This window comes from Rhineura floridana, chromosome 2 (genome assembly GCF_030035675.1).
Source record: "Rhineura floridana isolate rRhiFlo1 chromosome 2, rRhiFlo1.hap2, whole genome shotgun sequence".
Taxonomy (NCBI): domain Eukaryota; kingdom Metazoa; phylum Chordata; class Lepidosauria; order Squamata; family Rhineuridae; genus Rhineura; species Rhineura floridana.
Genome location: NC_084481.1, coordinates 21871466 through 21892279, shown reverse-complemented (window position 1 = coordinate 21892279; position 20814 = coordinate 21871466). Strand labels below are relative to the sequence as shown.

General features: G+C 42.6%; 1 protein-coding gene across 25 annotated transcripts in view; it reads left to right on the top strand.

Annotated features, from left to right (window-relative positions):
- PLCL1 (phospholipase C like 1 (inactive)) overlaps positions 1-20814 on the top strand; it is a 326003-nt gene that overhangs the window by 256515 nt on the left and 48674 nt on the right. For 23 of the 25 annotated variants that reach the window (XM_061608111.1, XM_061608107.1, XM_061608113.1 and 20 more), the window contains 3 exons: positions 7306-9777; positions 13051-13104; positions 17834-18037. In XM_061608111.1, the coding sequence (XP_061464095.1) occupies positions 7357-9777; positions 13051-13104; positions 17834-18037 (2679 nt within the window). In that variant the 5' untranslated portion in view covers positions 7306-7356. Of the gene's footprint in view, positions 1-6345; positions 6375-7305; positions 9778-13050; positions 13105-17833; positions 18038-20814 lie in introns of those variants that run through there. The other 2 variants (XM_061608091.1, XM_061608090.1) reach the window with 2 other exon arrangements.

The window sequence follows — 20814 nt, the reverse complement described above, 5'->3', positions numbered from 1 at the left end:
GACTATGGAGAGAATGAACAGAAGCCAGGTGGCAGGATGGCATATGTAAAATAGTGTTGTGAGTTTGGGAGTTGGAATGGATAATTCCTATGAGTCCCCTTCGAGCCTCCAGTCTGCTGGTCAGATGAGTTTCTTTAGTTAAGCTAATAGAGTGGCCAGGTTTGTTAATGGGTCTATCAGGTGCCCAGCAACTGGTGAATGGGCCAGGAAGATTCTTTTGTCATTGAAACTCTTCAGGAGAGCCTCTCCACCCCTCTGGGGGCCTAGGAGAGGCTTGTGTTTTGAGTTGTGTCAGAGAATGGCTGGGAACTGGAGGCAGGCAGAGAGGCTGGCTCTCTGCACCATGGCTTTAGGATGCCTCCTGAAACACTGATGGAAAAGCTGGATATTGGACTGCTGATGCCTTGAACCCCTCCATCCTTAGCTCAGGCTGGAATGTGTGTAAATAAACAAACCATATTTCATAAAGACACCACAGTCTCCGCTGACCTTCTTCCCAAGGAAACCAAACCCAGGACGGGTGCAGGCCTCCCTGGAAATCTCACCTCTCGGACATTGGGGTGGCACGCAACAATATGTAAACTAAAGTAGGACCTGCAGTAGGGATGGGATCTGCATTTCAGTGATGGTTCAACTTTTGCTCTGTTGAGCTTCCTTCCGGTACCACTTCATGTGGGATCAGTGGTCACTATTTGCGATCAAAACCTATTTGTCCCCCCACAAATATTAATATTGATATTTTTAAAAATATTGTTTTTTCATAGATTTAAAAATATCAATATTTCCCTCAAAATATCAATATTAATACCAATATTTTTGAAGCGAATTCTTTTAAAAAAATCAGCTTCAGCTGTGGAAAGCCACTAGAAAAAAAACCTGATTTATGAGGACAAAAAAAAAAAGCGAATAAATAGGAAATCCGGTGTCAAATTCGAATTTTGCAAAATTTGAGCACATCCCTAACCTGTAGTTTGGGAATTTAAAATTTTTGTTTTTGCTTTGTAAAGATACTAGCACTGTTGCTTTGACATATAGCCAAACACATTTATTTCCTTCCTTCCTTCACCCCACACCCTTGTCCTAGGAACAGGAGTGATGTTGCTTTTGGTATTTAAAACTTGAATTTTATCCTGAACATACTAAAGTTTGTTCTGATATTTCAGTATGTAAAGGAGATGCCATTTTTTACAAACAGAGGGTATAGAAGAGTCAGGTTAAGGCTTCAGTTTGCTTAGGCAACTAGAATAAAATTTTAATAAATAAAGCTCCAAAGATGATATGCCATTACCCAAGAGCTGATATTTTCAAAAGATGTTTGGTGCTAAAATAGAGTCATACCAACTATTCTCAAATTAAAACAGGGTGTGGATTTTGTTTGTTTGTTCCGATCCTGTATTATATACATCACCAAAAAAGAGGACAGAAGAGAGCACAGGCTTGCATAAAATTTGCATATGGAAATTTAGAAATAATTGCTATAATTTAGTTAGAAGTGCAGTCTATCCCATCACAGTGAGAAAAACTATGACCAGGTGACCTATATGCCTGTGGCCAGTTATCCAGGTACTGTTAACAGGCAACTTCAAGGTTCCCCCTTCTTAAAGTTCTTTATTTTTAAACTGGACTTGGACTGGGCTGCAGTTCAGAGAGAGGGCTGTCCTCTGTAAAGTAGAACACATGTCCACACTTTTAAATAATGTTGTCATGATTACATTTGGACTGGATTGTGAGCAGAAAAGAAGATGAGGTGCTCTGAAATGAATACAACTCTTGTCCGATTAAAAAAAGGTGAAAAGAGCCAACACTTCTTCAAGATACAATACAGTTGAACTACTGTGATGCATTATATATGGGATTGCCCTTAAAGACAACTCAGAAGCTTCAGTTGTTTCAGAATTTGGGTACTTGTGTCTGGTATGGGGTCAGTGGAATCATATTATACCCATTCGTAACGAATTACACTGGCTACAGACTTACTTCCGGTCCCAATTCAAGGTTCTGGTGCTTATCTTTAAAACCCTACATGGCTTGGGACCCAAAGACCTGAAGAAGTGCCCCCTCCCATATTATCCTCCCATACATTAAGACCTTCAGCTGAGGCCTTTCTCCAAGTGTGTCACTTCCTAAAGTATGTTATACTTGCATGAAGGGGAGGGCTTTTTCTGTTGTGGCACCCTGACTTTAGAATGCCCACCCTAGAGAGGCTCAACTAGTGTCAACATTGCAGACTTTTTGGCACCAAGTTTCCTTTTGTGCCTATTAGAGTTACCAGGTCTCCGGTTTTCGGCTGGAGTCTCTGGTTTTTGGGGGGCGCCTCTGGCTCTCCGGTTAGCACCCCTTAATCTCTGGACTCTCAGCTTCAATTAAAACAAAATTAAGTTTCTAGGTGGTCTGGTTCCCGAGATATACACCAAAACGTCAGCCGCCCCCCGCAACTGTTTAATCTATTTAACTGATACAACGCTGAAATTGGTTCCTAGTTCCCAGTTCCTTATTTGCTTGAAAGTTCAAAACACTAAAAAAGAAGAGTTGACAACTACAGCAACTTCAAACCAAACTTAACATGTCTCTGAACCCCAAAATATATGTTGGGGTACCCTGTATGATATATCACTGTGATCGGGGGACTCTCCCCATCAAGAATAACAATACATTTATGCAATCAAAATCATCAGGCTTCTGATATTATCATAAATACATAATGTTGTCGTAAAATCATAAAAAATAAGTAACTGGGGGTTCCCACCCCAACCTCTGCTCTGGGACAGGACAAATCATATACCCCAGGAAAGGGGAGGGTGTCTTCTATGAGATGCCACTGCGCCCGCCAGGCCCAGAACTTCTGCTGGGCGCAGGGCACGGAGGAGGGCATCTATGCAAAATCAAAGCAGACCAAAACATACAGGAAAAAATAAGTAACTGGGGGTGCCCACCCCAAACTCTGCTCTGGGACAGGACAAATCATATACCCCAGGAAAGGGGAGGGTGTCCTCTATGAGATGCCACTGCGTCCCACCTCGCCCAGAGCCTCTGCTGGGCTCAGGGGAAGGATGAGGGCATCTATGCAGACAGAAAGGGTAGAGAATCTTCTTACTCTTACTCATTTTTCAGACCTCTTTCTGAAGTAAAGGGTCAAATCTGTAAAGAAGTTTGGAGCAGCCACATTAAAAGATAAGGGCAGGGCATTGCAGGCAGGGGGTTGCCAATCCTGCTTAGATATGGATGTCTTTGCAGAGGATCCCTAGTCAAGCGTTACCAACAGCACAATCCAAACTATATCTACTCAGAAGTAAGTCCTGTTGAGTTGTATGGGGCTTAGTCCTTTAGTACGTGTGTTTAGAATTGCAGCCTTCGAGGCATCCATCTTTACTTCTGAATGCTCCCATCTAACATCTCCACAACAATAGGCTCCTTTCTTCCTACAGTGGCCTTCTGGTGACTGTCCTGGCCTGAAGGCACTTAAACCCTTCTTGCTGAAAGCAAGTAGGCTAGATTAAATGTTCCCTACCCAGGCCCCATCTTTTAGCTAAAATGTGTAGCTTAATTTCCAGTCAGATTTTTTTTAATTGTACACTCCAAGCAACTGTGATTGATGCTTAATGTATCATGCTTAATGACATCACTTGGGCCCGCCCCGTGACATCACTCGGGCCCGCCCCGTGACATCACTTGGGCCCTCCCCTAAAATCTCAGGTTTTGGGATGCTTCTGACCTGGCAACCCTAGTGCCTATATATTTTAAAGGGGTTACATTTGTGCAAAGCTCCTTTCATGTTTATTCACAGCCTCCTGTCTTCCTCTAATTCAGTGCTCAAATTAAAGTGGGGGTGGGAGCTAATGATATCCATTCCCTGATTCTAAATAGTGCCCCAAAAAACAGTAGCTAAAAAGGGTGCACTTAAGGAGGCCTGGACCCCATATGCCCCCAGGGCCCCCGCTGTATTTTACTCATTGATCTAGTTTCATCCCAGTAACTACTAGGCCAGAATTCTTTTAACTAGAATGTTTAAAAACCCATGGTTTTTAGTTTGGCAGTCTGTTTAGTTTTTATTGCTTTACATATGGTTTTAACTGGTGTTTGTGTGGTAACTTTGGAAGACTGTGAGGTGCTGAAAGGTGGGATATAAATATTTAAATAAATAATCTTGCTGCATTAAAGCTGCAGCCATGAATTTTATCTGCTTCTAAGAGTGTTCTTTTTCTACTTGATTGGCTGGCCTTAAGTTCCAGTTGGTGGGCCAATAGGAATGCAAGGTAGATCTGCCCTTTTGCCCTATACAGGTTGCCCAGGAAACACAACCACAAGGTACGTAAATGTTAGGTCCATCACAATTCTTGACTGTTCCTACCACATCTGAAGATGCATCATCACAGCACATCAGAAGATGCACTACCAGAATGTCTGACTATTCCCATCCCATCTAAAAATTCATCATCACAATGTCCAACTATTCCTATCCCATCTGAAGGCACATCTTCACAATTTTTGACTGTTTCTAGCCCATCTGAAGGCACATCGTCAAACATTTTGACGGCTTCTACCCCATCTGAAGGCTCTTCGTCGTACATTTTGATGGCTTCTATCCTATCCGAAGGCACATCACCACAATTTTTGACTGTTCCTACCCTATATGAAGGCACAGGGAAAGAGGCAAGACAGGAATGGAGGGATTGGTGCTGAAAAATAGTAACGAGTATATGGGTTTAGGATGTAGGGAAGGGCATTGATCGGTAGAGTGTGAAAAGCTGTTGTCTGAGCACACTTCTTTTTGCACCTTGGAATTGTTCATGTTTGTGTCTAATTTTCTGTGCTCTTTTGCCTCCTTCAGTCTGATTCAAACTATAGATCTTTAGGCTCTGTGTATACTTCTTTGTGTTCATTTGATTCTCGCAGGTGGGTTCTCTCTTTCCTTTTGTGTGGTCTGTCTATATCATTCTGTTTGAGACTTTGTTGACACATAATGAAATTCCTATATCAAAGCCACCAGATTCTCACACTGCTTTAACATTTCTAAGGAATTTATTTTATTTTCTGGTTAAACATTTGAACATAGAAAGAGAGAGAGAGGATATGTTTTTTCTTAACTCTCCTTCCATTCCCATTCCTCTTCATTTTAACGAGGGATGGGGAAATTGTGAGCCCTCATTAATGGACTACACCTTCCATCATCCTTGACCATTGGCCATGTGCAGGTGGGGCCTGATGGGAGTTGAAGTTCAATAGCATCTAGAGACCCACAGATTCTCTGTCATGCCTTGAAAGGCTTCATATCTACCGAGCATTCTAAAACTCTGTTGCTCAGAGACCATTAAGGGACAAGTAGAAGTTCTAAAGCTTGGAACAGTCAGTCAGCTTTGCCTGGTTTTTCATGATAGACCTGCATGCCACCAAATGCCTACATGGAAGCATTTAATGGTGGACATTGTGTGTAAATCACTCTTCTTTTTCCATAGATGTCATGTGTAAACCATTGTGTCTATATGCACTGATTCATGTGTATGTACAAGAATATTACAATTTAGGAATTTCACTGCTTTTTACATGGAAGTGACTTCACATGTTATTCATTTTCTGCATAGGAAGTCAATAATGTCTGAAATGGCTCTCACTTTTTTAAATGTTATGTTACGTTATAAGCCTTGTGTGGTGGATCTAAGATTTACTACATGTTGGAGCGTGAACAGAACGGTCACAACTACTTCCTAAGCTCTTGCCACGGGGGGGGGGGGGAAAGGACACATTCAGGAGAAATACTGTATTCACGATGTATAATCATCAATTTTATTAACATGTATTTTGAGTTAGATGTTAGCTTGAGGATCTCGCCTCAATAGGGCATGCTAGAGAGCAGCCATGCAAGAGTCAGAGGTTTCTACATGTACAGTACATCTCTCAATCCAGGCAAGCTAGGGACATAAGTACAGTTCAAGGACACATTCCAACCAGGCCAAAAATATACATATGTAAGAAGAATAACAAATAAAAATTGGAGCACAGCCAGTGACGGATGTGGCCTGGGGGCTTGGGGAGAGTCCCAAGGGACAGCTTCAGAAGCCTGCCAGGCCACATTTAGCCTCCCAGGCCTGAGGGCTCCCCAATCCTGCTTTAGTGCCTTCAGGGGCAGTTTTCAAGGGTACATTTGTTGCAAGTTGTTGATGCCTGCAGTCCTGAATTTTAAAGTTCCACTCTGCAGAAATTGTAAATTGTGGCTCAGAAATTGTATAAACAAACTTCTGTGTAACATGGATTGTGACAGGGCCACAAAATGAAGAATATATGTATGCCACTTAATATTGTGAACCAGCTTTTAAGGCAGAATTTATTCTTTTGTTGTTTTCTAGTGTTCCTGCTTCATGGTGCAGAGCAGAGTTAAGGTGACGTCATTGGTTGTTAATGTTAAGATCAGCTTGTTTTTGACTTAATTACCCTTGTTTAACTCTGCCCCTTTGGTTACCGATATGTTGATAGTTATGCATGCATGAGTTCCATTAATTTCAGTGGAATTTACATACAGTTACTCTGAACAAGGTGCATCTAATGAAGTGGACTCTAGTCTACAGAAGGCTATGCTACAATACATCTGTTAATCTATAAGGTGCCGCAAAACTCTTTGGGCAGGAACCAACAAAGTAGATCCATTAGCACAAAGATTTCTGCTTGTATAATGGAATGTCATCTCCTCTTCCCATCCCCACCCCCTCCCCAAATCTGCTCTGGAGTTTGGGGGAAATCCCAGAACAGATTTAGGAAGCACGGGGGATGTAGGGAGAGAAGAAGGAGGAGATGTTCTGTTACAAAGTCAAAAGTCCTTGAGCTAGCAGATCTCCTTCATTGGATACCACGCTTTGTTGTTTATGTACATGAGAGCACCCATGCCAGAGCCAGCCCTATCATTGGGCAGAGTGAGGCAGCTGCTTAGGACAGAAAATGATGAAGTGGGGGGAGTGATACCAAGGTGTTAAAAACACAGGGCTGTGTGTGCCACATAGCCTGCTCAGCATCCTCTAAGCCAGCCTGCTGCCCTCAGGTCTGCTGGAGGACACTGTCCAATTGCCAGTGTTGAAGTAAGATTCAGTTGCCAATCTGTTCACCTTCTGTATAAAGAATTTTCAGGGGAGGGGATCATCTTATCCTTTGCCTCTGGCAAAATGCTTTGGGCTTGTTCTGCATGGAATTTAATTGTTCAGTGTCAATCAGTGAGTTATTTGTTGAATGTGGTAATTATCTTTATACTTTGCATGTCATTTCTATGCTTCTCATTTGATCAAAGGAGCATTAATTGATTGTTTTTAAATTGCATTACAGGATCCTGCAAATCAAAAATGTGGACGCAAGAAGACTGTGTCCTTCAGCAGCATGCCATCAGAGAAGAAAATAAGTAGTGCAAATGACTGTATCAGCTTCATGCAGGCTGGTTGTGAATTGAAGAAAGTCCGGCCAAACTCCCGTATTTATAATCGTTTTTTTACCCTGGACACCGACTCGCAAGCACTCCGCTGGGAACCGTCTAAGAAGGACCCTGACAAGGCCAAACTTGACATTTCTGCTGTAAAAGAGATCCGATTAGGGAAAAACACAGAAACATTCAGGAACAATGGGCTAGCAGATCAGATTTCTGAAGACTGTGCCTTCTCCATAATTCATGGGGAAAATTATGAGTCTCTGGATCTGGTTGCCAATTCAGCAGACGTGACCAACATTTGGGTGTCAGGTTTGCGGTACCTGGTTTCTCGTACCAAACAATGTCTGGATCTGATAGAAGGCAGCCAGAATACTCCACGGTTTGCATGGCTTAGATCTGTGTTTGAAGCCGCAGACGTTGATGGTAATGGGATCATGTTGGAAGACACAGCTGTAGAATTAATAAAACAGCTGAACCCTGCCTTAAAGGAGTCAAAGATCAGGTTAAAATTTAAGGAAATCCAGAAAAGCAAAGAGAAACTAACGACCCGTGTAACACAAGAGGAATTTTGTGAAGCATACACTGAGCTTTGCACCAGACCTGAAGTTTATTTTTTGCTGGTGCAGATATCTAAAAACAAAGAATACTTAGATGTCAATGACCTCATGCTTTTTTTAGAAGCTGAACAAGGGGTGGCACAAGCAACTGAAGAAATGTGTCTTGATATTATTCATAGGTATGAATTTTCAGAGGAAGGGCAGTCAAAGAGTTTTCTTGCAATTGATGGATTTACTCAGTATTTGTTGTCTCCAGAATGTGATATTTTTGACCCTGAGCATAAAAAGGTTGTCCAAGATATGACCCAACCTTTATCACATTACTATATCAATTCGTCTCACAATACCTACTTAATAGAAGACCAGGTCCGAGGGCCAGCTGATATCAATGGTTATGTCAGGGCATTGAAGATGTGCTGTCGCAGTATTGAACTGGATGTTTGTGATGGTCCAGAAAAGGAGCCCATCATCTGCAATCGTAACAGTATGACATCACCTCTATCCTTTCATTGTGTCATTGAGGTGATCAACAAATTGGCCTTTGTTTCATCACAATACCCTCTTATTCTCTGCTTGGGAAACTACTGCTCCATACAGCAGCAGAAGGTTATGGCTGAACAGATGAAGAAGGTTTTTGGAACCAAACTCTATACCGATGCACCACTACCATCAGAAACATATCTCCCGTCTCCCGAAAAACTGAAAATGAAAATTATCATCAAAGGGAAGAAATTGCCTGATGATGAGGATTTATTAGAGGGAGAAGTCACTGATGAAGATGAAGAAGCTGAAATTTCTCGAAGAATGTCTGAAGAATATTTGGAAGAACCAAAGATGTCCTTGCTATGCAAGGAGCTGTCTGACCTTGTATCTATATGTCAGTCTGTCCAGTTTGCGGATTTTGAGAGCTCAATGAAAAGTCAGAATTACTGGGAAATGTGTTCCTTTAGTGAAGCAGAGGCTAGTAGAATTGCAAATGAGTATCCAGAGGACTTCGTAAATTACAATAAGAAATTTCTGTCTCGAATATACCCTAGTGCCATGAGAATAGATTCTAGCAACTTAAACCCACAAGATTTTTGGAACTGTGGTTGCCAGATAGTGGCAATGAATTATCAAACACCGGGTCCAATGATGGATTTACATACTGGTTGGTTTCTACAAAATGGGGGATGCGGTTATGTTCTTAGACCTTCTGTTATGCGAGAAGAGGTTTCATACTTCAGTGCAAATACAAAAGGCATAGTTCCAGGGGTCTCACCTCAAGTGCTACATGTCAAAATCATCAGTGGTCAGAACTTTCCAAAGCCCAAAGGAGCCTGTGCCAAGGGGGATGTCATAGATCCCTATGTGTTTCTAGAAGTCCATGGTATCCCTGCAGACTGTACAGAACAGAGAACTAAAACTGTTCAGCAAAACAGTGATAATCCCATTTTTGACGAGAGCTTTGAGTTTGAGATAAATCTGCCAGAGCTTGCCATGATTCGCTTTGTTGTGCTGGACGATGATTATATTGGTGATGAGTTCATAGGCCAATGTGCCATCCCTCTAGAATGTATACAGCCAGGCTATCGACACATACCTTTGCGCTCCTTTGTTGGAGACCTTATGGAGCATGTTACCCTTTTTGTGCACATTGCAATAACTAACCGAAGCGGTGGAGGGAAGGCCCATAAGCGCAGTTTAACCGCAAGAATAGGAATGAAAACAAGAGACTATACCATGCTGCGAAACACGAGCCTTAAGACTGTAGATGACATCTTCAAACTAGCAGTACATCCATTAAGGGAGGCAACAGACATGAGGGAAAATATGCAGGTAATGAAAGGTGCTACTTCATTTTTTTCCCTTTTGGTTTTTTACAACTTGATTTAACAAACTCTTTAACTCAATAGAACTGCTAATGATATTTTCGTAATTGGGGATGGGGATGTGCATTTTATAGCAAATCGTGCAACGCTCCATTAGTAAATAATATTGTAGTTCACTGAAATTGTATTTTTCAGTGTTGCTGAATGTATGAGCACAGTCTTAAGACCCTGCCTCTCAAGTGCCAATGAACTCAACCTTATGCTAAGATATCGTCTGCTTCTCTTGTAATTGGGAGTTCCCAACTTCTATCATGCTGTCCTTGTTCTTCTGGATTTCTGTTGAACAGCCTTTTGGTCTACAACTCCCATCATCCCTAATCATTGGCGATGCTGGCTGAGGCTGAAGGTAGTTGTAGTTGTAACATCTGTAGAGTAGCAGATTGAGGAAGGCTGCTCTGCAACAATGGGCCAGTTAATGCACCCATCAAAAAGATGGTTTTCTCTAGGTGACAGGGCAATTGGATTGTATGCATGCCCCCCATTGCATATAGACCACCATGTGTGGCTCAGGCCATCAGTAGTGCACATATATGCCAGATTCCTATCGGTGTGTCACTCAGTCTTGATGACTCAGCCCAATAACAAAAACATGCTGGACTCCATTGTGGTCCCTGCTCACTAAGAGTAGAATTCTTTTGTGAATGGGAGGTGTCACTGAAATCAGTTAGTTCAGATGAATTTAAACATCTGTTTCATGAGACATTGCAGAACTAGTGATCTCTGTTATTCTGCCAATAGGAATGTTCTGCAATAAGTTAAAAATTTCTGCTATGTGAGATAAAGGATGTTGATGGAGGCCCCTACACAAGGGCTACAATTCCCCATAAAGCATTAACGTATTTGGTGTCTAAAACTTGGTGTGCCCCCCCCACATCCTTCATTTCAACATGTTTTAAAGATGAGGGATTGAGTGGCTGACATAGAACATTCCATCAAGAGAAAGCGCGTGTTTAGTGTTCATACATTCCGTTACTGATGGTTTAATCCCTACCATAATGTATAAGCAAGTGGTAAGAAAATCTAGACCTTGCTATTGAAACATCTTAAAGACAGGTTACAATTAGCACAAAAGTGAATGAGGTTGCAATATGCCGTTAGATGGCAACAATATATTGCGGTTTGTCAGAAGATGGAGAGAACAGCTGATTTAATAATATCTAAAACTGGTGTTTTTCAAAGTTCCTTTTGGGAAACTGTTGGTAAATATGTTTATACAAAAAAAGATCGACTGAAACTAGAAATAAATGTGAATATAGCCAAATGATGGAGAGTTGCTCTTCCACTTTTATAGACTATCATCAGTTTCATATAAACAGATGTTCCATTCATTTTCTGTCCTACTTGGATTACAATGGTATGCAGCAAAATGCAGGTTCAGTGCCAATTTGTATAATTTTGGATTGATGCAATTCAGGTGGCTTTGCAACACCACAGTGTCTGCAATGGAATTTTGTACTCTCTCCAAATTTACTATTGCTGACCTTGTTATGATAAGCAACAAAACATCCATGGCAGCTAAAGAGGTTTAGACAGTGGTTAACACATGTGTAATGGATAATGCTTCAAAATAGGATTCTGCAAGGTTTGTACTACAGCAGGAGTGGGGAATCTTTGGTCCTTCAAATGCTGCTGAACTACAACTCTCATCATCCCTGGCCATTGGCCATGCTTGCTGCGGCTGATAGGAGTTGTAGTTCAGCAACATCTGGAGAGCCAAATGATCCCCACACCTGTAGTACAGCACACACCATCTCACTTGTATCAGCTACAAATTCTACAGTTCTCTTGCATACCTTTAACTAAAGAGGCCCACACGACTTGTGACCCACTGATCTGAATATAGCCCAACAGCCCATGGCCTGCCAACCATTTGAAAGTATCCTTGCAGTTCCTGGCAGAGACAGCAAACAACAGGAGCTTCATTAAGCCGTTGGTGGACTTCCATAGCTGGTTGGTGTACTGTGTTCAGCTTGAAGGGTCACAAGTAGCATATGACAAAAATGAATATGTGATTGATTACTAAAAGTACAATCATAATCACATGTAACATTTGTTTATAGTCTGCAATCATTCACTTATTGTGGTGCTGAATACAGTTGCCCTGATCTAACAATGGTGACCCAGACACATAAGCACCTTGGATAAGGGGGAGGGGGAGAATTCCTGGAATAAGAAAAAACAGCTACATCAACAATGCAGTGCTCATCTAGGCCCACCGAATTGCCTGGATATGTATTTTATTCATTGTGGTATCCTCATCAAGGAATCTAGTGCACAGCAGGGTTTGTAGACACACCTGTCACTAGTTGTCAAGAGTGTCTGTGTGCAAATAGAGTAGGATCAGAACACCACTTTTTCCTCATACTTGGATCAGGTATTAATGTGAGCATTAAACTCAAATTATTCAGTATGTGAGCATATGAGTACCATATTGGCTACAGCATCAGTTCTATATGTGATTGGCTACAGCATCTTTAGAACTGCTATCACTTGCAAGAGTTCATACATTATGGGTCTGAGGAGATAATTGTTTGTGCACTGTGGAACTGATTTCCCTCTAGCACAACCACGGTGTGAGCCCTGATCCCGCTTCATTGATAACATGACCCTGGAGAAACATTTGTTTTCTAATTCTTACGTACAACTGTTTCCTTTGGTCAGTTGAGTGACCATACCAGCTGTCCAGCAGCTTCTGGTCTAGACAGAGGAGTGGATGGGTTAGAAAATGGGGAAGGGCTATAGCTCAGTGGTAGAGCATCTGCCTTGCATGTAGAAAGTCCCAGGTTCAATCCCTGGTATCTCTAGGTAAGGCTAGGAGAGAATTCTGTCTGAAATCCTGGAGAGCCACTGCCAGTCAGTGTAGACAGTGCTGAGCTAGATGGACCAATGGCCTGACTCAGTATAAGGCAGCTTCCTATGTTCTTGAATGTGCCCAATTTTCCCACTGTGGCATGCAAATATAGACTTTTGATATTCAGTTTTGACCAACCGGTTGGGAAATAAGTGTTGCTTAGTACAGTATCAGAGGTGATATGCCTTTAAATACCGGTTGTTTGGGGACACAAGTGGGAGAGTGTTATTGCACAGTCATGCCCTACTTACTGACTTCCCAGAAGCAATCTGGTTGGCCACTGTGGAAATGGAATGTTGGGCCAGATAGACTTTTGGCCTGAGCCTCCAGGTCTCTTCATATGTTTTTTTTATTTATGCTATTTAATAGGGAAATAAACCTTGGACACGCATCCCAGGACCATCATGGGCAAACAAGGAAAAGGCAAGATATGCTTAAAACTTTGCAGATATCCTTTACCATCTGGGATAGGCTATGTGCTGATAGTAATTCACTAATAGGTGGACAGAGAGAAGCGCTCTTAGCTGGAAGAACCCCTAGCTGGAGATGTTGTTGGAAGCAGCCAGCTGATAGGGCCATCAGTTGTAGGACGTGGGACTGTCCAACTATTTGAACTGAAATCCAAAATAACTTTGTAACAACCTGTTGCATCATAGATTCTCTGGTTTCATCTAAAACAGGACTGGGAAACTTGTGGCCCTCCAGGCATCATTAGACTCCACCTCAGCCCCAGCTGGTATGCCAATGAGCTGTTCATCGTCTGAAGGACCACAGGTTTCTCATCCCTGATCTAAAGGCATTTAGAGAGTAGAGTCTTGTACAGGAATACCCCGCTATACGGACCTTCACTTTACGGACACTCACGAGTACAGACATATTTACAGTAGCACCATTCCCCTGTTTACGTACGCTCGCTTCGCAAGAACGGACACTTAACGGCATGACGCCACCGTCCGATCAGTTTCCAACTACAAACCTTTTCTTAAAATAAGGCCTACTGTGTTTATTTTAGTTATAAATGCGTTATTTACATCAGTTATGCCCGTATATGACGACTGCAGTGCAGTATATGCATCGATAAGTGAAAAAAGGTAGTGCTTCACTTTAAGTACATTTTCGGTTTACATACTCGCTCTGGACCCATTGCGTACATTAATGCGGGGTATTCCTGCAATGTTGAAGAACATTTTATTGGTTTGCTTATTTTCCAGCATGTTTTTAATGAGTGTATATGAGTGTACACATGCACACACAATAAGTATTCTTCTTGATTGAAATACTGAATAAAAGCTTTGCCTCTGGAGGAGTTTACTGGGTCCCAGTTCAGACATTCAGCTGAGAGTGATCTTGCGATAGCATGGTGGAAGACAGGATAAGCCTCTCCTCTCCACCGTGCAGGTAATTTATAACATGATCTAGGCCCTCTCTATTCACACCTGATTGTGTGGAGGCCTTGTTTGTATGATCATCCCACCTCCTCCTTGGGCTTGGGTTTTTACAGATTTGTGTGGAAGTCATATATCACCTGGGATGTTATCTGTGCAGTAGGGCAGAGGGGCAGAAGCGGCTCATCCAGTGGAGGAGATCCACAGCTCTAACTTTCTTACAGTGAGTTTGCTGCCTTTTACCAGGAGGGAGGGCCGAGTCAGTGGGATGGTCCATGTGGGTGATCCCAGAGGATCCCATTGCCTTGCCCTTCTCCATTCTGATAAGTAGCTGCAACCTCACTGCCTGGAAGCTAGCATTGTGATTCTGCCCCACCGGGTGAACCTGCATCGGGGAAGCGGTTGCATCTGTCTTCTGCAATCCTATTTCATTGTGCTGTCTCTGTGGCTCAGGGCTCGTTCACATGGTGACTTTATGTGAGATTGGTGCTACTTGCATTCCCTTTTAATTTGCATGCTTCACATGATGTTGCATGCAATCAGCAGCTATCACACAGTTTTCCCATATCAACCCAATACAATCATAATGCGAAAAGGAAAGGAAAAACTGTCTCAGCTTCATTGAGCTCTTCTGTGTTGGCCCTTTGCCTCAATGATTTTTTAGTGGGCGGGCTCTCTTATGCCCCATTGCCAGCTCCCTCTCTCTCTGCCGTTTGCAAAAGCTGCTGCAGCTGCTGCCTACTTGGCCTTTCACTCACTTCCCCCTCTATTCACTTTCATACAGTTTTGTGTCAATTACACCCCCACAGCTCTCCAGGCTGAAGCTGGGAGAGGTCTGCAATTGATAAGAAACAATTAAACTGATTAAAAAAACCCCTCCCCTTCTCCTTTAGCAATACTCCCGAGGGAGCAAACATGTAAAATTAGGGGTGGGGCCACAAGGAAAGAGCGATACTAACCCTTTCAAGAGGAATGCCTACTTGTGTGAAAGGAAAATAGCAGATTTGAAGGAAGTGTGAGACTTGAAAATCTATCATGATGGCAAAAGCATTGTCTTTACTGCAAAGTTCAGCTCCCGTGTGAATGAGCTCTCAGTGTATGAAAAGGAACTGACAGAAAGAATGGGTATGATGTTCAGCTGGCAAGAAGAGGTCCCTGAGGGAAATGGATTACACTACAGGCTTATCAAGTGCTGGGTTACCAAGGTGTATTATCCCAGGTTTCCTTAATGCCAGGTTAGAAAGAAAAATGGTTTTGGTGGTGTCAGCAATCTCCGTGTTTGACTTCGAACGTGACTTATTATGAGATGCATCAGTCAGAGGATGCGGCTGTGACATTCTTACAATGGAGTGTCATACCCTTTATTACTGAATGCTGGTGAGTCGTCTGCCTTTAATGACAGGCTAAAGTATTGGTTAAAAATACTGGGCATACATTACTTCCTCTACAGTGAAATGTTAAATACTTCCTGAATCTACTTTTGAGTATTTCAGGAAAATCAGGCAGATAACTTCCTATTTTTGGATTAAAAGGAAATACACAGAAATATTTTAAGGCTCATAAAAGAGTACATATTACTTATTGCAGGAGACAGTTAAAAAATTGAATTCTGTTAAAAATGGAATATACTAGCTTTCAGTATATTGCATGCTGTCTATGTAAATTCAGGCTTAAAAATCTTCTGAAGATCCTTAACCAGTTCTGACATGGTGAGAGAAATGTGAGCCTTCAGCTCCTGATGCAGCCTTCTTTTTTTACAATTAAAAATATTCTCTCTCCTTTTTTTATAATGGCAGACACTCTGAAGAGAATCATCAAGTGCCGCAGTATATTTATTTTCCCAGAATGCCTCTGATGCAGGACTGAGAAGCATTCTGGGGAAATTAAGATGGCAACTGTAGCTGCCTCACCTGGTATGTCTCTTTGGCATGTTGGGTTGCATGTTGCTGAGCCAGTCATACCCTCACTGCCATTTAGTAAATTCATTGAGGGAGGCACTAGGGCACCCCATCCAGGGCCCTCTCAAACCTGGCATCAGTCCTGTCTCTAAGGACCACTTTACATATTACATGCATTATATGCAGGCTGGTGCCAAAGGGCGGCCAGGATGGGCCCTGGCTGAGGGCCTCTGGGGGCCCTCGATAGGGTGGGGAAGGAGTAGTACTACGCTTCCACGATCTGCAGCAGGGTAGCTGCCACAGATTGCAGGGAGGGAGCTTGCAAGCCACCTGCCCGTTTGCTGGCTCCACCTACCTGTCTTTGCTGTCTTTTGCAGCTGCATGTGCTGTGCGTGCAGGGCTGCCATTACCCAAGATGGAGGCCAAGGTTTCCCTAAGGTGCTGATGCCCCTGCTGCCATCTTGGTTGATGGCAGGGATGCACACATATAGCACCATGTGTTAACCATCAACCAAGATGGCTGTGGAGGCTTCAGCCCCTTAGGGAAACCTCGGCCGCCATCTTGGTTAATGACAGCCCAGGAGAGACAGGTAGGTGGGGTGTGCATGCGTGTGTGTGTGCATGTGTGTTTGTGCATGCATGTGTGTGCCAGGGCCCAGGGCAGGCTGGTGCCCAAGGGCCCTGGCATGTCTGGCACCGGCCCTGATTATATGGTTGACACTGAAAGACATTGCCATGGGGCAGGAGCTTCTGGCATTGCTGTGATGTATGTGGATAGGCCTATTTTGACTAAAGTTGCATGAAGCCCCCACCATGGAGGAGTGTATTTGGCAGCAATGACGCCACCTGCACGAGTTACCTTTTAACTTGCCAAGAGCTGTCAGAGTATGAGAGGCCAGCAAACAGCAGCTGCTTCAGTGTTACCCACAAGTCCTCCCCAAATCAGGCACCTCTGCCTCGATTTGCCTTGCAAAGGCACGTCTTCTGGCGTGGCGCCCTAAGACCTTCTTGCGGTGGCACCATGCTGGGGGAGAAGAGGCCCCTTTGCAAGGAAAGAAGACTTTAGAACCAATTTGTTTTCTCTCCCCATTGCAGTATTGGGGTAGGAGAAGCCTCATCCTACCCCAGCACTGCAATGGGGAGGGAAAACATTTTGTTTTGCTCCCCAGCACAGCACTGGAGTAGGAAGAGAGCCTCTCTTCCCAGCACTCTAACGGGAAACAAAAATACTGGAAAACAAAAATACCCCACCCCTTTGGTATGTCAGTCTGCATCTGCCTATCTGTGTATGTGTGTCCGCCTCTGGTAAATGTGTATGTGTGTGTGGTCTGTGTGCTGTACGTGTGGTGATTGTGTGCATATGTGGCTGCGTTGGCATGGTCCTGAGAGAAATGGTGAACCTTCAGTGTGGCCCTCAGGGTGAAAAAGATTACCCACCCCTGTTCTAAACTGTCCATTGTCCCTCATCATAGTTAGTTAAGTTAGAGTTTTTGGTGGAGTGCAGAAACAACTGGTCTGTTCAGACTGGTAGTTGAAAGAATAAAGAAACTTAAGGTTTATTACAAAAAAGAGGTAAAGTCATAGATGCTGTAGCAGCCATACAGCCTGCCCTCAGAGAGTATTACTAACTCACTGAGAATAAAGGGAGGAAGAGGAGGAGCAAAGCCTGCAAAAACAACAAACACTTTAGAGGAGGAGTCATCAGTGGGAAGAATAGATTGCCTTTCTGTCTGTTGCCCCCCACTGGTTCAGGTCATTTGTAACATGCATTGATGCTTTACTTCCGACAAGTTACTCATAGTTCTGTGAAACAAATTGAAATGATTCCCTGCCACAAGTATAATCTGAAGCTTTTCTTTTCCTTAACAGAATACAATTGTGTCTGTTAAAGAGCTTTGTGGACTCCCGCCGATTACCAGCTTGAAGCAGTGCATTTTGACCTTGTCCTCGCGCCTTATGAATAGCGACAATGTCCCTTCAGTGGCTCTTTGTATGAAAGACACCTTTCCCTACCTAGAACCGTTGGGGACACTAACGGATGTGCAGAAGAAGGTTCTAGCTGCATATGACCTGGTATGAGCTTTGGTTTTTATTGTTATCGGAAAAACTATTTGAATTTTGAAGAAATGATCCAACTCTCTTCCTCTGAGGCTTTCAGGAATTGGATGACCCCTTGTGTTTCCCCAAATGTTTGTTGGAGGAGGAACTGCCACACACAAATTCAACATCCGCACTGTGCCTTTAAGCATATCAATACTTTGCCCCCTGTAGCATTTCCCAAATAGGGCAAAGTAGCCTCTTAACACCATCCATCTGTGCCAGTAACTCTCCTGATATCTAGTATAGGATACAAAATGTATTGAATGTTTTCCACTAACTTGGAAGTGAACATGCTTCCCAGGCACCAGAAGTGCCAGTAAGATAGCCATGTCAGGACCCAAATGGGACAAAAAAGCATGATAGGATGTTTGTGAACAGGCCATAGTACAATGGTAGAACATGCTAAAGGTCCTAGGTTCAATCCCCAGCATCTCCCGTTAGGGCTGTGAACGTCCCCCTAAAGCCCTGTAGAGCTGCTGCCAGCCAATGTTGACAGTACTGAGCTAGATGGACCATATGCAGCTTTCTATGTCCCTATGAGAGAAGTCATAGTGGCATTATTTGGGAATCACACCCTAAGGTATAGGCAAGGGAAATGTAGGGCCATTGGGGTGATGTCTGCTGGAGAACAGTGGGAAAATGGTGTCAGGGAATGCTGTTGTCAAAGAAAGAGGCTTGCTGTAGTAGCATTGGCAGGGATACAGTTTTGGAGCTTGAGGTTCACCAATACAGTATACAGTAGGGTTGTAGTGGGCATTTTATTACATTTTGCAAGTTTTGATGCATCCTGATTCCTTAAGATTAGACAAATTAAGAGAAAAGCCCCTATATATGGAAATGGTGATACTTATACCTGTTTAAAGTAAAAAAAAAAGAAGTCAGTGGTCCATGGGTTTTGCAGCCTGGTCCTATGCGTGCTTAGTCAGAAGAAAGACCCATTTTGTTCAATGGGGTTGACTGCCTAGTAATCTGAATAGGATTGTATCACCTAATGATGTAATCCTAAACATATGTACTTGAAAATAAACCACACCAGCAAAAACTGCCTTTGATTCTGAGCAAACATCATATTGGATTGGCCTGCAAGCGAGTGTGTGTATGCGTGCATACATGCACAATTTCTCATTAAATTCATTATAACATATTTTCAGAGTTACTGGGATGTGTGTGCATGTGTGTATGTTTAAAGTAGTCATCTGAATACATTTAAAGGAAATTCTTCTGTGTGGCATTGTGTTTAATGGTGTGTGAAATGCTCCACTGTTTGACATCAAACAGATGCAGATGCTCAGAGACCATGAGCAATTATCTTTCTAACTGTTCATTCCCCGTTTTATTGGCTTTTGAGTGGTGCTTGTTTTTGTTTCTCTGGACAACAGTATCCACCACCACTGATTGTTGCTGTTGCTGCCTTTAAAACTGGACATATAGGTCACTTCAGTCAAAATGCCTGAATTTTAAGTTGATTTTAGTATTTTTAATAGTCCCACATATAGCCTGTCCCGCACACTGTTGTTGGAATGGTCTAGTGCTGAGTTAGCTAATCCTTTTCCAGAATGAGGGTCACATTGATTCATGGTCAACCCTCTGGGGGCCGAAGGGTAAAAGTGGGTGCAGACTTTTTTTTTTTTAAAGGGCCACCTTTTGGGGGAGCCACAAAAAACTTTTGGCATCACAGGATCACAGCAGAGGATGAGTAGAAGTGGTAGGTAAACTATTTTTTTTAAAATTGATACATTTTGGAGGGTTTTGCTGGGGGCACAAAAACCTTTTGGCATCTCAATATCACAGTGGGGATTTTTACTTTTTACTTTAAAAAAATCACTTTCAAAAATGTTTTTAAAAATGGGGAGGCCATGAGGAGCACAAAAAACCCTCAAAGGGGGCAAATCCTGCCCATGGATCGTGGATTAGCCAATCCTGGTCTGGTATTTTATTAAGTACCTAATATGGACCAGAAGGTGAACATGCTTATTTGCCATGACAAGGGTATAAACAATGTATTTTTGAAATCTCCCATCAGAATTCAGATTCAAAATGAAAACATTTAACCTGCAATACTATATCCACCTACCTGGGAGTAAGTCCCATTGAAATTCCTTTCCAATTGGTCCCAGTGAGATTGACAATCAGTACACAAGCCCCAGGGCCAATCTACTTTCCCCCTTATTCTGGGGATGTCTTCGGAACAGGAGGATCCAAAATCTCCCCAAATTCATACCCAGCACAGACTATTATTATTATTATTATTATTATTATTATTAGCAGCAGCAGCAGCAGCAGCAGCAGTAGTTATAGCCCCCTCTTGATTGAATAATTTCAGTCTGAGAGTGGGGAACAAAATAATAAAGATAAACAGATAAAATATACAAAATTTACAAAATCTTATAAACAGGTCCAGTAAATAAATTAACAATTCTGTCATAAGGCAGGCAAGCAAGCAAAACTATAGTGAGGACAAAAAATAAGTTTCCAGTTTAACTAAATACCTTTGGAGGCTAAATACCTTTCTTCACAGTGTCTGAAGTTGTACCTGTCCCTGATTTTAGAAGGGTATAAACAGCAGCATGGCTATCCTCCCATTAGTCCTTCTCCATTTTGTGGGAATGGGACATGGTAGTAATAGACTCTTATCTTGCGCATGCTGCTGTCAAAGGCTTTATTTTGCTCTCAAATGCTTCGTCTAGCGGCTGGATATAGCATTTGAGAGCATCACAGGTAAGGTAAGATCATAAGATGCAGTTGATTGC